A 13,939-nucleotide genomic window follows, 5' to 3' on the forward strand; every position below is an offset into this window, starting at 1 on the left:
ATTACCTTGGGGACTGCTCCGTTTTGCAGCTCAATTTGAAAAATGTTCTGAGATATGTTCTGCTAATCATTGATGAAGTTGAATGGGTTCTGTTTTTCTGGTCTTGCTCAACCATACATGATCATGATTATTATTAGTAGTAGCTGTCATTTTATTAACAAATATGGAATAGTGGTACATAGGAACCATTTTCAATAGCCCCTTGCATTTGAGAGGAAAGTAACCCTTTTTAGTTTGAGATATTATTGATATCAAATACAGCAAGTAGTGACAAAGTGTTTGACCATCAAACTCGTGATTGGATGCAATGGATAGCGGTGCACTTTTCTGCAGAACACGTGGCTCAGTGGTTTCACAGGTTTTTTTGGCGAATCACAATCCCACATGCTTATACTTAATAATTCTTATACTCAATAATTCTATAATTCAACAATATTATTGATCTGCCTGCATTGACACCATTATATGAGAACTGAACTGAGCTGGACGATGACATCACTGTTTTCTCCAGAGCGACTATACTATATATAAATTAACTTATAAATTAATTTACATATAAATGAATTTACAATCTGTAAAAAGCGCTATATAAATAAAGGTGACTTAAGTTGACTTATAAACAGCATTATGGATGCAGTTGAACATAAATATTTTTCAGATACTCAGAGGGCACGTGTACAAAATCTTCGCACAGATGTCACACATGCTTTTGAATGAATGAAAGTGTTGGAGTTTTGTAAGACGCATCACAGAAGAACCCAGTTTCTGCTCTTAATGTATGTCAGAACAGAGAGTGGTTGTTATAATTTTCCTCTGAACAAAAGTAATTTTGAGGTCCATCTTCACTGACACACTTTAAGGGTACAGGAGCTTGAACCGAAGCCATTGGTTTTAGGATGTTAACTAAAACTGCATTTCTGGATCAGTGTTTACATTATTAATCAACTCATCCATTGAATGTTATGTTGTGAGTTAAAGGGATAGTTCACCCAAAAATGAAAATTCTGTCATCATTTACTCACCCTCAAGTTGTTCCAAACCTATGAGTTTCTTTGTTCTGCTGAACACAAAGGAAGATATTTGTAAGAATGTTTGTAATCAACAGATCTCGGTCCCCATTGACTTCCATAGTAGGAAAAAAATGTACTATGGTAGTCAATGGGGACCGAGATCTGTTTGGTTACAAACATTCTTACAAATATCTTCCTTTGTGTTCAGCTTTAAGGGTGGGCAGTCCACAATCTCCTTTACAAGCAAATAGTAGAGATTGTGATTCTTTTATGTCCTCGTAATAATGTTAAATTACAGCAATGATTGCCTATAAGATGGCTGTGCTGACTGGCCAAATATAGCCTATCATGTGCCTTTCATGCGTGGAGATGCATTTGTGGTAAAAACAATTCAACAGCAGGCTGTGCGATGAATCAAATTTTAGTTTTGATTTTGGCTTACAGTGATTATAAAAATGTGATAATCAAGATAAAATTATCATTGTGCCGCATGCCGTTCCTTTCCTTTAACGTGGTGTGCTTTCACCCCTCCTTAAAAGCCTAAACTTAAAGGGTTAGTTCACCCAAAAATTAAAATGATGTCATTAATGACTCACCCTCATGTCGTTCCAAGCCCGTAAGACCTCCGTTCATCTTCGGAACACAGTTTAAGATATTTTAGATTTAGTCCGAGAGCTTTCTGTCCCTCCATTGAAAATGTATACGGTATACTGTCCATGTCCAGAAAGGTAATAAAGACATCATCAAAGTAGTCCATGTGACTGCAGTGGCTCAATCTTAAGTTTATCGAGTGACGAGAATACTTTTTGTGCGCTAAAAGTAAACAAAAATAACAACTTTATTCCACTATTCATTTCCTTCTCTCTGGGCCTCGAGTGAGTTCACGTAGTGTAATAGCGCAGCGCTTCTGTGTTGTACGTCACACGTAGGCTCACTATTGGCCGACGCTGGTCATGTGTGTGATGCGTGTGATGCGTGTGACATACAACACAGAAGCGCTATGAACTACGTGAACTCACTCGAGGCCCAGAGAGAAGGAAATGAATAGTGGAATAAAGTCGTTATTTTTGTTTACTTTTAGCGCACAAAATTATGCTATTTTAAAGGCTCCTAATTTTGTTTTTGAGGTCTCCTACAACAGGGTTACATGCATCAGTCAAAAAACTGTTTAATTTTCTCATAATGTACATTGCACATCACCACATTTTTCAGTTATTCTCAAACGACTCAACGGACGAATCAGTCTCTCTAAATCCCTGCTTTCCGCGAGCTACTCTCTGATTGGCCAGACAGCTCAGTCTGTTGGTATTGATGTGTCGGAAGCTAAACGTCCATTACCATAACTGAACTTCAGCTCCTTCCAGAGGCTTCCTAAAGCTCAAAGATTGTACACTTTGTAAAGACTGTAATGATTACGTCGATTTTACCGTATCAATCCGGGCGCGACTCCGATGATGAAACATTGGAAGAAGTTATTCAACCCAAACCTCCATGGCAAGGACGTTTCTCAGTGATACACTACTCAGTTTGAGGTACATTATGAGATGTTGCAGCTGTAATTCCTCTCCATCAGTATTAAGTATGTCTATCAGCAAACCGATGTGTGTGTATATTTCTAATTTATTGCGGTGCACATGTGGGAACTGTATCAATAACAGCGCATAGCCGAGCACTAGCGTGAATGACTGATGTAACATAAACATTTGTAAAACAAATCTTGCTCCATCCTTTATCTTTACTCAAAGTAGTGAGAACGACAGAAGACGGTCTGCATTAATAGACACAGTTTTTGGTAATAGTGGCCCACAGCTGCTTAACAGAAGTATTTCAGTAAGACAGTAATAACATGAGTCGGTTAGCCAGAAACTTGCACAATATAGAACACAAAACTACGTATTTTGAATACCCAGTAGAAAATATATAGGTAATAATTATTCATACAGGTTGTGATTCTGAGGAGCAAGCTGTCCAAATAAACTGGGTACTGACCCATCTTTCAAGAGTAAGCGTTTTGTGAATCCCGCGTTGAACTCTGAGATTTGAGAAGCAGTAACGTTAGTCAGTAAAATGAGTGTTGTTAGCTGGGCAAGTTGATCGCAGGCGACAACAGGCGGGCATTATGCAAATGTGTTTTCTAGTGACGTAGAACCGTCACGCAGTGGGAAAAACCATAACAGGGCCACTTTAATGTCCAAATCATGTCATGTAATGTGACTGTCGTAAAATGTAGGCTACTGCGAGACATGCTTTATTTGAAAAGCGCATTAAACTGCAAAAGAGACTGAACTCCATGTGCTTTCTGTGTGCGCACTGCGAGACAAAGCTGAACACAGACAAGCAAAGTATAATTGAGGTTTCAGGCGCGCCACTAAACGGTCAAATATACTCAAATGTCAAAATGTCCATCTTGGCGAGTATTTACAAGACAGTCAGTTATGTCTTAAGTGAATTCAGTTGGGAAAGAAATCGGATATGTGTCATTATTAGATCCATGCATTCAGTCTTAAAGACTAGTATTTTAAAGTTTAATTTAATGACTATTCTGCAAAAAAATTAATGACTATTTTGACAACTGATTGTTTAATGCAATACTGTTTTAAACTGTGCAAATAGATAAGTCCATAGGGTTGTTCCAGTCTGGTTATTCTCAATAGAAACATCTCAAAGTACTTTGAAATCTATCCCTTCAAATACAGCAAGCATCTAATTTTTTTGTGTGTGTGTGTGTTTTGTTTTAAGGTCAATATGATTTAAAACTGAAACAACCGGACTAAAATAACCTGACTAACTTAAATCAGTGAAAGTCATTTAAAGTCAGTAACAGTTGCATGTTCTTACTTTTTACTGTGTGCACTGTTATCAGAGATGATCGTTTGCACTTACATTGAACTGGCATGATTTTTAAACCTAAAACCTTTTTAAACCATAAATGACGGTGCCCTAGTTTTCCTGAAAAGCACAAGGGAAGATAATTTGGAAACGCCTGTCTAAACATATTTCAGTGTGTGTATATGTAAACTGATATAGTATTTATATTATCAGAGAAGACAGCTTTAATATTTGAGTGTGGGTTCAGTAAATGTAATTATTTCAGCAGAGTTAAAAGCAACAACAGCTGTAGTCTGAGTAAAACACTTTCAACAACATTTCAATGATTCAATACTTCCAAAGGAACGACATGTGTTGGACAGTATACATTTTTAACACATTCCTAAATGTTGTGCTAATTGTAATTGCTGAAAAAAAATAAAAAATCTGGCAAATGCGTCTTTCAAACACATTTAGTAATGATGTAGCCTAGCTCCAGTGTTCAAGTTCAGTACCGATGCTCACTCTGATAAGTGAAAAGAACCAAAAAAGGGTTAAAAGCAAATGTAGAATTATGTAGAAGTGGAATTGATGGAAGATTTAAAAGTCTGTCTGAGCAAATGCTTTTGTGCGATGCTTTATTCAAAGTGTCTATATATATATATATATATATATATATATATATATATATATATATATATATATATATATATATATATATATATATATATATAATGTATGTGTGTATTGTTGTTTTAGGCATAAACCTGTTAGATTTAACAAAATGTAATTTCTTTGAAACTCATGATACAGATAGAACTGCAGAATTCTGGATAAAGAATTTTTTTTGAGAGATTACAATGCACACTTCTGAATAAACGGTTAAACAAAATAACATGTAATTTACTAAAATGTTGTAATTTCTGGCAAAATGTCAATTGCTACAGTCTAAAAATATTTAATTAATTTAAATAAATTATTAAAAAATCGGTTTGGAAGAATAATTGAATAACTTTGCTTGTTTCATTACCTAATTAATCAGAATTTTTGAACGAATCTCTTGAATGAATGATTCAATGATAAATAATTGTTTTAACAGTCACTTGTCGCCACCTACTCGTGTAACGAAATTGATACAATCTATATTTGAAGCGTCAAGTTTCTTTCAAAATGCGATTTACTCTATTTTTATCGCTACTATAGACATCAGTTTTTATATCCAAACTAAACGGTTTTACTAGTACTTCTGTGATAATTTGAATGATTGTAACACCGAAACAATGATACTGTGCGGTTGAAAATTGCCTATGTTTGTGAAGCTGTTTCATACATGACAACTGCTCTCTCTGGCTCATCAGCAACGCCATGCAGCACAGATCTGAATGATCGCTATGATGGACATAGAGGAATCATTGTCATAATGTCATTTGGGAATAAGATCACGTGGGTGTTTGAATCGAGATCAGCTCTACTGCAGACATTATGTTAGGACGTGCAAATATTGCCACACTACTAGTAACCATCAATATGGTGGAAACATTTTATTGAACAAACCACAGGAAACACTTTCTCACATTTTCATTCTACAGAAGGTCTGAAAGCCCAGCAGACATGATCCATGAGTCACAGGGAAAACGCTACACAGGAGCAGTTGTTCAGCACACGTGCCTCATGCTGCTCTCACATAAATTGTAAATCGATTCCCCATTTTGTAGCCTAGAAGTTATTGTCCCTTTGGGAACGTTCAGCACATGCTGTTTTCCGAGTTTTGATTATAAATATAAGACTACAAAAGACTTGTTTATGCTGTGTATGAAAAAATAATACCCAATATATAGACAATTTGTTTCCGAAATTAAATAGGCCTACTTGTATTTTTTTTTTTTTTTTCACTGTAAGCCAAAACCAATTATTGAGATATATAAAAAACACTTTCAATTCTAGCCCAACTGATAAGGCAAGAAAATGTCCTGTTCAATTTCAGTTAACCCTTACAAACAACATATGTATTTCCCCAGATACTGAAGGTATTTGGAAAGTTCAGTATGCTCTCTGGATAAAACTAAATCGGGATAAATTCTCTTTGCTTCCATAGTATGGCTAAAAAGGTTAGACTGCCATGTAATATTTCCATACAAACTTCAATTAGTTACTTCGGCATTGTCGTTCATTCATCCCTCCATGTTTTACCTGATGCCAACTATCTACAAATTTAAACCAGGGTGGAACAAGATCTCCAAAAATGGACCTCGATACCACTATCATTACATGCCAGAAGAGCGAGTGTTAAAAGGAATGAGGAAAGTTTTGGCACAAACTCAATCCGATTCGTAAATTAATCTGGAAAGAAACCCAGATTGAAATTTGAAACACTGCAGTGAGAAAAACGTTATGGTGGATTAGCACTTCCAAATTTTTAATTATCATAGGGCCTTATAAAATGCATTAAGGTTTGGCTCAACCCGCTCTCTAGGGTTCCTTGGAGAGATGGAGGAGAACTTAGCAGGCAAACACAGGTTACAACATATAATGTTCTCTGGGCTAAACAACAAACAATGTATCCAAGCTTTTGGTCCAATCATTGCTAACACGATAGTCAATTTTAAACTAATGGAAAAATGTATTATGATTCCTGTGGCTTTGTTTTTCTATTAACTTTTCTATCCATTATGTACCCCATTGAAAAGAGACCGCAGGCTTAAGTTGGGTGGGAGGGAAGGAGGGTATGTGCATGGGAACGTTGAATTGATATGTGTTTTCATGTTCTCATTCTAGCTTGTTTATTGTCAAAAAATGAACAAATATTATAATAAATAAGAAAAAATATTTTAAAAGAAAATGTATGGATATTTTACTTCAGCTATTGGCAAGGTAATATTTCTCATTTTCATTTAGTTTAAAGGTGCACCACAGTATTTAACTTTTTTTTTTTTTAAATGGCATACTATCATACTACTCTTACTATTTCTGCAGTATCCAGTATGTATGTGTAGTATGCACATTTTCTGCGTGCAAGGAATACCCGGATGACCTACTATATTTGCCCTCATCTACTAAATAAAACTCAAGAATACTGAAATCAGTATGGAAGCTGTGTTCAGAATGGCATACTACCATAAAACTCTTAATATATATATGTGAATTTTCTGTATGCATGGAATTCCCGGATTACCTATTACATTTGCTGAAATCTGATGCATCTGAGGACACTGCATGAGATACTGTTTCCCACAATGCAACATGACATTTCATCTTTGTGAAGAGTTAATGAGTGAACTGGAGACAGGGAATACTAACACAGCCTAACACTTTTATAAGTACACTTTACTGTAAAGTACAAACTAGCTGTTTCCGAAAACACTACCGTTAGTAGCACGTAAATTGTACTTTAATCTCTATGGCACATTTCCAATCAAGTCACCTTTATTTATATAGTGCTTTATACAATATAGATTTCAAAGCAGCTTTACAAATAATGATTAATTGATGCAAACAGTTCACTGCTTCAACAGAGCTCTAAAAAGACAATGGTGTCATTGTTCAGGTGAAGTCCATTTATGTCTATTCAAATCTGTTCAGTAACTGTTCATCAATTATAAAATGAGTTCAATTCGACTATAAACCATCGTTGTTTAATAGTACGATCAATTGAACCCTTTGTAAATTAACACAGCTCCACTTAGACTATTTAGACCATTACGTTCAAAGAATCTTTTTCATTTTTGCATTCTCATCCCAAGAGTGTCCCAAAATTAAACAATAGTAGCCTAATGGTTCATGATCTATGCTGCAAGTCAAGTGTATTCATAGTAGTTCATGGCCATTACCCTGGGAAAACCCAGACAAACTTCCAGCAAATTTAGATTTGCTCTGCAAGTAGTCTGGCATTCAAGCCGATTTCGAATCCGTCCAAATCGAGGCACCAATCAGAAACGTTGAGGCGGGCTTTACACGATGACGATCGCTCTGATTGGCAGAGGCATTTGAGCGACGTCCGTTGGTGAGGCGCACCAACTTTTAAATGCATTATTATATTCAAATTGCAAACACATCAGGACAGTCTCCATGAAAGACCCACTGGCAGATGAACGTGCTACTACATTTCTCTCCGAAACGGTAGGAAATTAAATTAGATTTAATAGAGGATTTTAACTGTGACAAGATGATTGACAGGGCAGTTTACGTGACAGGATGCACGTGACAGATCCGTCCGATAAAGATGACAAAGTAGTATGTTCCAAAGCTTGCCTACTTTTTTGCTACACATTCAAAAGTAAATACCTTTTCTTCACAAAAAGAGTACATACTTTTATGGCGTAGTGTAACTTAGGCGAATTGGGACGCAGCATATGGCTTTACACGATGACGATCGCTCTGATTGGTTTTATCGCTCTGATTGGCCCAGAGGCATTTGAGCGACGTCCGTTGCTGGCCCCTTTGGAAATGAGTTATTAATGAAGCTTTACCAGACCATAACTCAATTACTACTGAGAATGGTCTGGTTTTAACCAGGCTGCTTGGCCATGAGTTTTAAGGAGAACAGATAGCCTATTGGCTTGGGTTGAGTCAGACAATATTTTAGCATATCATATACATTTTATGCTGAGAAAATATAGCCTATTTACCTAATAGCATAATCTACCATAAATCTTAAAAGAGAATTATTTGTGATGTTTTGGGAAACCCAGCTATAATTAGGCTAGCTGTTTTTACCTATACAGTATTTACATTGATATTTCGGTCAGGAACACGTCTGTCATTAGGCTGGTTTCTAGAATGCTTTTTATGTTCAATTCGTTTGATGTAGGCTAGACATTACTGGACATGGAGCATTAAAAGGGCAATAAATCAGTCATGATTGTCAAGTGTGTCTTGGTTTATATGCACCAATGTCAAGAACTTTATCCAAAGTCAGAAAAAGAACATACTGCTCCTTACCATTGCACCACTTCAGTCAATTGCCCGGGACTAAAGCATATACGCTGTTTGTCATGCTTCAGACATTTGACCACTTCATATTTTCTCAAAAGCACTCCACAGTTAGTCAAAGTTGATTCAAACCAACAATGAAAATGGCTGTGCACCATGCTCCTCATATCATTTATTTTATATATAACAAGACAAACACTCCAACAATATTGTATTATTATAAATGTATGTTATCGACAGAAGAAAAAGAAGGGGTCTTCATGCCAGGTGAAAATACTTTACAGTTCTAAAGTTTGAGTAAGTAAGACTTATTTTTCTGAAAGGAACTTTTACTTTTATTCAGCACATTAAATTGATCAAAAGTGACAGTTAAGACATTTATAGTGTTACAAAAGATTTCTATTTCAAGAAAAGTATGTTCTTTTCTGTTCTGTTCTTTTGAACTTTCTTTTCATCAAAGAATCCTAGTATCACATTTTCCACAGAAATATTAAGCAGAACAATTGTTTTCAACATTGAATATAATAGTAAATGTTTCTTGAGCACCAAATCAGCATATTAGAATGATTTCTGAAGGATGTGACATTGAAGACTGAATGATGCTGAAAAGTCAGCTTTGTCATCATAGGAATAAATTACATATTAAAATGTATTCAGATTGAAAACTGTTATTTTAAATTGAAATAATATTTAACATAGTTATATTTAATAGCTATATATTTATATAGTTAATATTTAGTAGTGTATGGACTCAATTGACCAATATGACCAATTTGTGTGGCAAACTTTGGTGGTTGGTAAACTCTTACTTTTTTATATATATGTGAATTAGACAACACAACTCTTTGATTTGTCTTCCTTTGGGGACGGGGGTTAAAACTTTAGACCACACAGTCAAATACTCTTACCAGCTGAAATAATACCGTTATTTGTTCATGCTCTTTTTAAAGTCATCATGAAATCAAAATAGACAATTCTTTGTTATTGGATATTGCAGTATTAATTATTTATCTCTGCACATCATTACTTTTATGCCCTTTATACTCATACTTTAATTTTAGGGTCACCACACATAGTCAAAATAGTCTTATCATCTGAAATAATACTATCAGTTATTCATGCACTTTTTAAACTCTAACCTGTTAGTCATACCTTTGTTTCTCTCCACGTTTATTTCTTTTGTTAGTCTACATTGAGGCTTAAAGGAGACTGTTTTCGGTCGAAGTCCACAGTAGTCGATTGTCGAGTTCACGCGCGTGATCATAGGTACTAAACCTATGCGCGTGAACTCGACAATCGATTACTGTGGACTTCGACCGAAAACATGATGTAAATACAGGTATGTGCGCCGGCTGAATAAACATCATTTTTTATATATTTCTTTCACATCTACTGCAGTCAGATTCACCCGCGTTCACTCCGAAGGAATCACTCACATGACCTGTGCACTTGTAATGACACATCAAGGATGTTAAGAGGCTAAAAGCAGGTTTAAAACTTGCCCCATTGAAGTCAACAGGGTGCAAATTTTAAAACGAGGATAACACGTTGTAGGCAACACCGATTTTTGTCGTTGTTCTCTGTACTGACAGCACTCCAAATGTACAAAAAAATGAGCTCAATGTTAAAATTGACCGGAGTTCTCCTTTAATGTAAAACATGCTTAACTTTTTTAAAATGACCATATCTTGTATACCTCATGTTAGAACTGATTTCAATGCCAAATATTTCATTTTTCAAAGCACTTTATTGACAACAGTGAGAATGTAGGCTACTGTACAGGCATTTTCATAACATCACCCACATAGTCTAATAGATGTTTTTCTCGATATTTAAAGACACTATATTTTATACATTATTTTGATTGTGATTAGGTCAGCACACACTGTGAGCAATTTATTTTCCTGCTTGAAATGTACAGTTAAAAGAAATGATAAAACGACATACGGAGGGAAAGGTAAGTGGGGGTAAAATTGGAGTTAAACATTGTTTGAAATGCTTCAGTACGTGGAGACTCCACAGTGAGTCTAGTGGTGTAATTTTTTTCTTTACATAAATGTACTGTACTACTATGGTACAGTGATGGTGTCAGATGGTAAAATCATGGTACTTTGATATTTACTAAGTACTGAACACTTAGCACATTAATGTACAATTTACATGGTACTTCAAAGAATACTAATAATGTCCAAAAACATGTTTGTCCAATGAACATGTTTGCTAGTGTTGTTTCTTTTTCACCTCGTGTCAGAGTTTTTAAAGCTCAAAAACATAGAGCTGACCATCGTAGCTTCCTCAGGCAGCGGCACCTTCACGTCTGTGTGTTTCATGCACAGGAGAGTTCCCAACAGTGTGGGGAACTTCACAGTGAATAGCAGGTAGATGCATGGATTGGCAACACTGTTCAGACTGGCTAGCAACATGAGGATGGTGAAGATTGCAGCTGAAAAATAAAATTGATAATATTATTGGTTAGATACAAGAAATTACATTGGATAACATTCTCAATAAATGCCCTTAAACATGATTTAGCAGTGCTGTGTGTTACATATCTCCACAAATTTAAACAATTTTAATGTGAGAAATCAAAATATCATGTCATTATATAGCCAACCCCTGCGAGGACTTCAGATGATGCCCACTCTGAATCTGCCAAATGTTCTATATATTGTAATCATTATAATCACAACTAATAATTCCTTTAATAAGCTCATTGTTTCTGCTTAAATTAGTACATGATGTTAGCTAACTACGTGATTTGTATTACCTTTGAACTCTGTATTTTATATGGACAATATGTAATCTCTGATAACAAATTAAATTATGTAGAAACATGCATTTTCTGTAAAATTGCTTTGAAACGATCTGTATTGCAATACTGTGAAACGTGCTATTAAATAAACGTGAAATGAATTGAATAATATAAAGTATATAAATGTTATTAAAAACAGTTGGCTAATATTGTGAAAAACCATTGTTATGTAATTTAAAATAACTTTTTTATTTGAATATATTTTAAAATATTAATTTCTTTGATGGCAAAGCTGAATTTTTAGCTGTTACTCGAGTCTTCAGGGTCACATGATCCTTCAGAAAACAGTTATTTTAAAATAATATTTGACAATATTAGCCTACTGTTTTACTGAATTTATGAACAAATCAATGCAGCCTTGGTGAATATATACTTATTTCAAAAACATTGCCTACATACTAAAACACTTAAATACAAATTTTGACTAGATAGATAGATTTCTCTTACTCTCAGTCGGAGCGTTGGTGTCCCACACAGACCACAGTTGCACGGTGAAGAACGGAGCCCAGCACACGGTGTAGGCGAGCACGATCACCACTGTCATCTTCACGGTCTTAATCCGAGATTTGGACACAAACACCACGCTGCTGGCCCTGGAGGAAAGAGAGTTCGGGTGTCCATCACCTTCCTGCTGCTGTTGCTTCTGCTGCAGCGTCTTCATGTACAGGTTGATCTGGAGCGCGCGGCAGATGCGCACCTGGCACACCGTCACAGTTACGATGGGCACCAGAAATATCACCAGAGTCGTCCACGTCACGTACGCTTTAGGTCCCCACGGCTGAATAAACTCTGCCCAGCAGTCGTAGACACCCGGGGCGATTTGAACCCTGGAGAAAATAAACAGTTGCGGGACGCTGAAGACAAACGACGCAAGCCACGCGACGCACACGGGCAGGTTCCAGCGCGCGCGCCTCCTCTGGAAAGTCACCATGGGGTTGCAGATCGCCTGATAACGGTCCACCGTCATCACAACTATCATGTAAGTGGAGGCGAACATGCCGACGATCTGTAGATACTTGACCAAACGGCATACGAGGTCAGGACCGATGAAACGGTCAGTTATGTCCCACATCAGCTGAGGGCACACCTGGAAGAAAGCGACCATCAGGTCTGCCAAGCAGAGATGGGCCACAAACACGCGCATCCTGGAGACCTGCTGCCTCTTCCTCCACAGAACCAGCAGCAGACCGAAGTTCAGAGTCGATGCGCAGAGAAAGATGACGCTCAGAACCGCGATCTCGATTTGAGCCAAACGCTCGTTCCGGGGTTCATTTCTGGTGACTTCCATCTCCAAAGTTAAATTGCTTACGTTTAATGTGAAGAGAGACATTATCTTAATATTTGTAGAGTCTTAAAAATAATTAAAGTTCAGAACCTGCAGTCCAACTAACCCTGTGCACACAAGACTGTCAGTATATTCACGCGTCTGCGCATCTTTAGTGTGTGCGCGTGAGTGAAGACTTGGTTTTATACGTGGGTCTGCTGGATGGCGGGTGGGTCCTTCATTCAAAATTAGTCATGAACACAAAATGCCATTCAGAAATCTACATGATGAAAAGATGAAGCATGATTTTTTTTTTTAGACAAAGACACTTACTCTTAGACAGTTTCGCTTTATAAATAAGTCTTAAAAAAATATATCGACTCTGATTCGACTCTTGGTTTCCATGCAGTTTGCCAAAAAATGTCACTATGAAAAACAGTACAGATTCATGTAAAAACAAAAAACCTCCAGAGACTAAACCATGTGAGAAATGTAATAATTCCCATTTATTTCTATTGTATTATTTCTATTGTGTTTAGGGTCAATTTGACCCTACATTTGTTATGTTAAAATTTTTTGCTGCATACTTTATGCAAGGTGCAAATAACTACAAGTATAAATAGTAGCCTTCTTAGTCAATATCATCATACCTTTTTGTTATGCATGATTCTCAAACCCTTACACTGGTAAAATGGGTTTTTCAGTCTAGTAATTGAGATCCAAAACAACTAATAACCAAAAACAAACTTTGTCTGTAATATAGTAAATTAAAAACATAATTTGACTGTGACAATCAATCTTCCATTTCGAGTAAACTTTGAATCTTAAAATGTCATAAAGTTTTTCTGGTTTGCTGTTTTTTAAAGTGTTGATATTTTTTTCAACATGACCCCAACACAAATGTAACAAAATTTGTGAGGCCTTTCCAAAACACATCTGGGGTGTAACTTTGCATGCATATTCATGACCCTAAATGAAAAATATTCACTACATTTCAAAAATAGTTTAACCAGTGTTTCAAGCAGTAGAAATTCAAATAGGGGTCAAATTGATCCCAACACAGATATACCGGTATTGACCGCTAGAAATTTGGACTATAGGTTGCTGTGCTACGAA

At 36.2% G+C, this 13,939-nt stretch overlaps 1 protein-coding gene across 1 annotated transcript; it reads right to left on the bottom strand.

Moving 5' to 3' along the window:
* Positions 1-10,543: 10,543 nt before the first annotated feature.
* Positions 10,544-13,097, bottom strand: avpr2b.1 (arginine vasopressin receptor 2b, tandem duplicate, 1). Its single transcript, XM_084426709.1, has 2 exons — positions 12,007-13,097; positions 10,544-11,190 (listed from the first exon to the last, which is right to left on the bottom strand). The coding sequence occupies exons 1-2, from the start codon at positions 12,887-12,889 to the stop codon at positions 10,985-10,987; spliced, it is 1,089 nt and encodes a 362-aa protein (XP_084282835.1). The 5' UTR covers positions 12,890-13,097; the 3' UTR covers positions 10,544-10,984.
* Between the last annotated feature and the right edge of the window lie 842 nt (positions 13,098-13,939).

Source organism: Rutilus rutilus (assembly GCF_951802725.1).
Source record: "Rutilus rutilus genome assembly, chromosome: 12".
Taxonomy (NCBI): Eukaryota; Metazoa; Chordata; class Actinopteri; order Cypriniformes; family Leuciscidae; genus Rutilus; species Rutilus rutilus.

Excerpts from the sequence above, each read along its gene's own strand:
- avpr2b.1 (XM_084426709.1), bottom strand. The coding sequence starts at position 12,889 with ATGTCTCTCTTCACATTAAACGTAAGCAATTTAACTTTGGAGATGGAA. Across the intron at positions 11,191-12,006 it reads CACCAACGCTCCGACTGAGA|CTGCAATCTTCACCATCCTC; the intron begins GTAAGAGAAATC and ends TTTATTTTTCAG.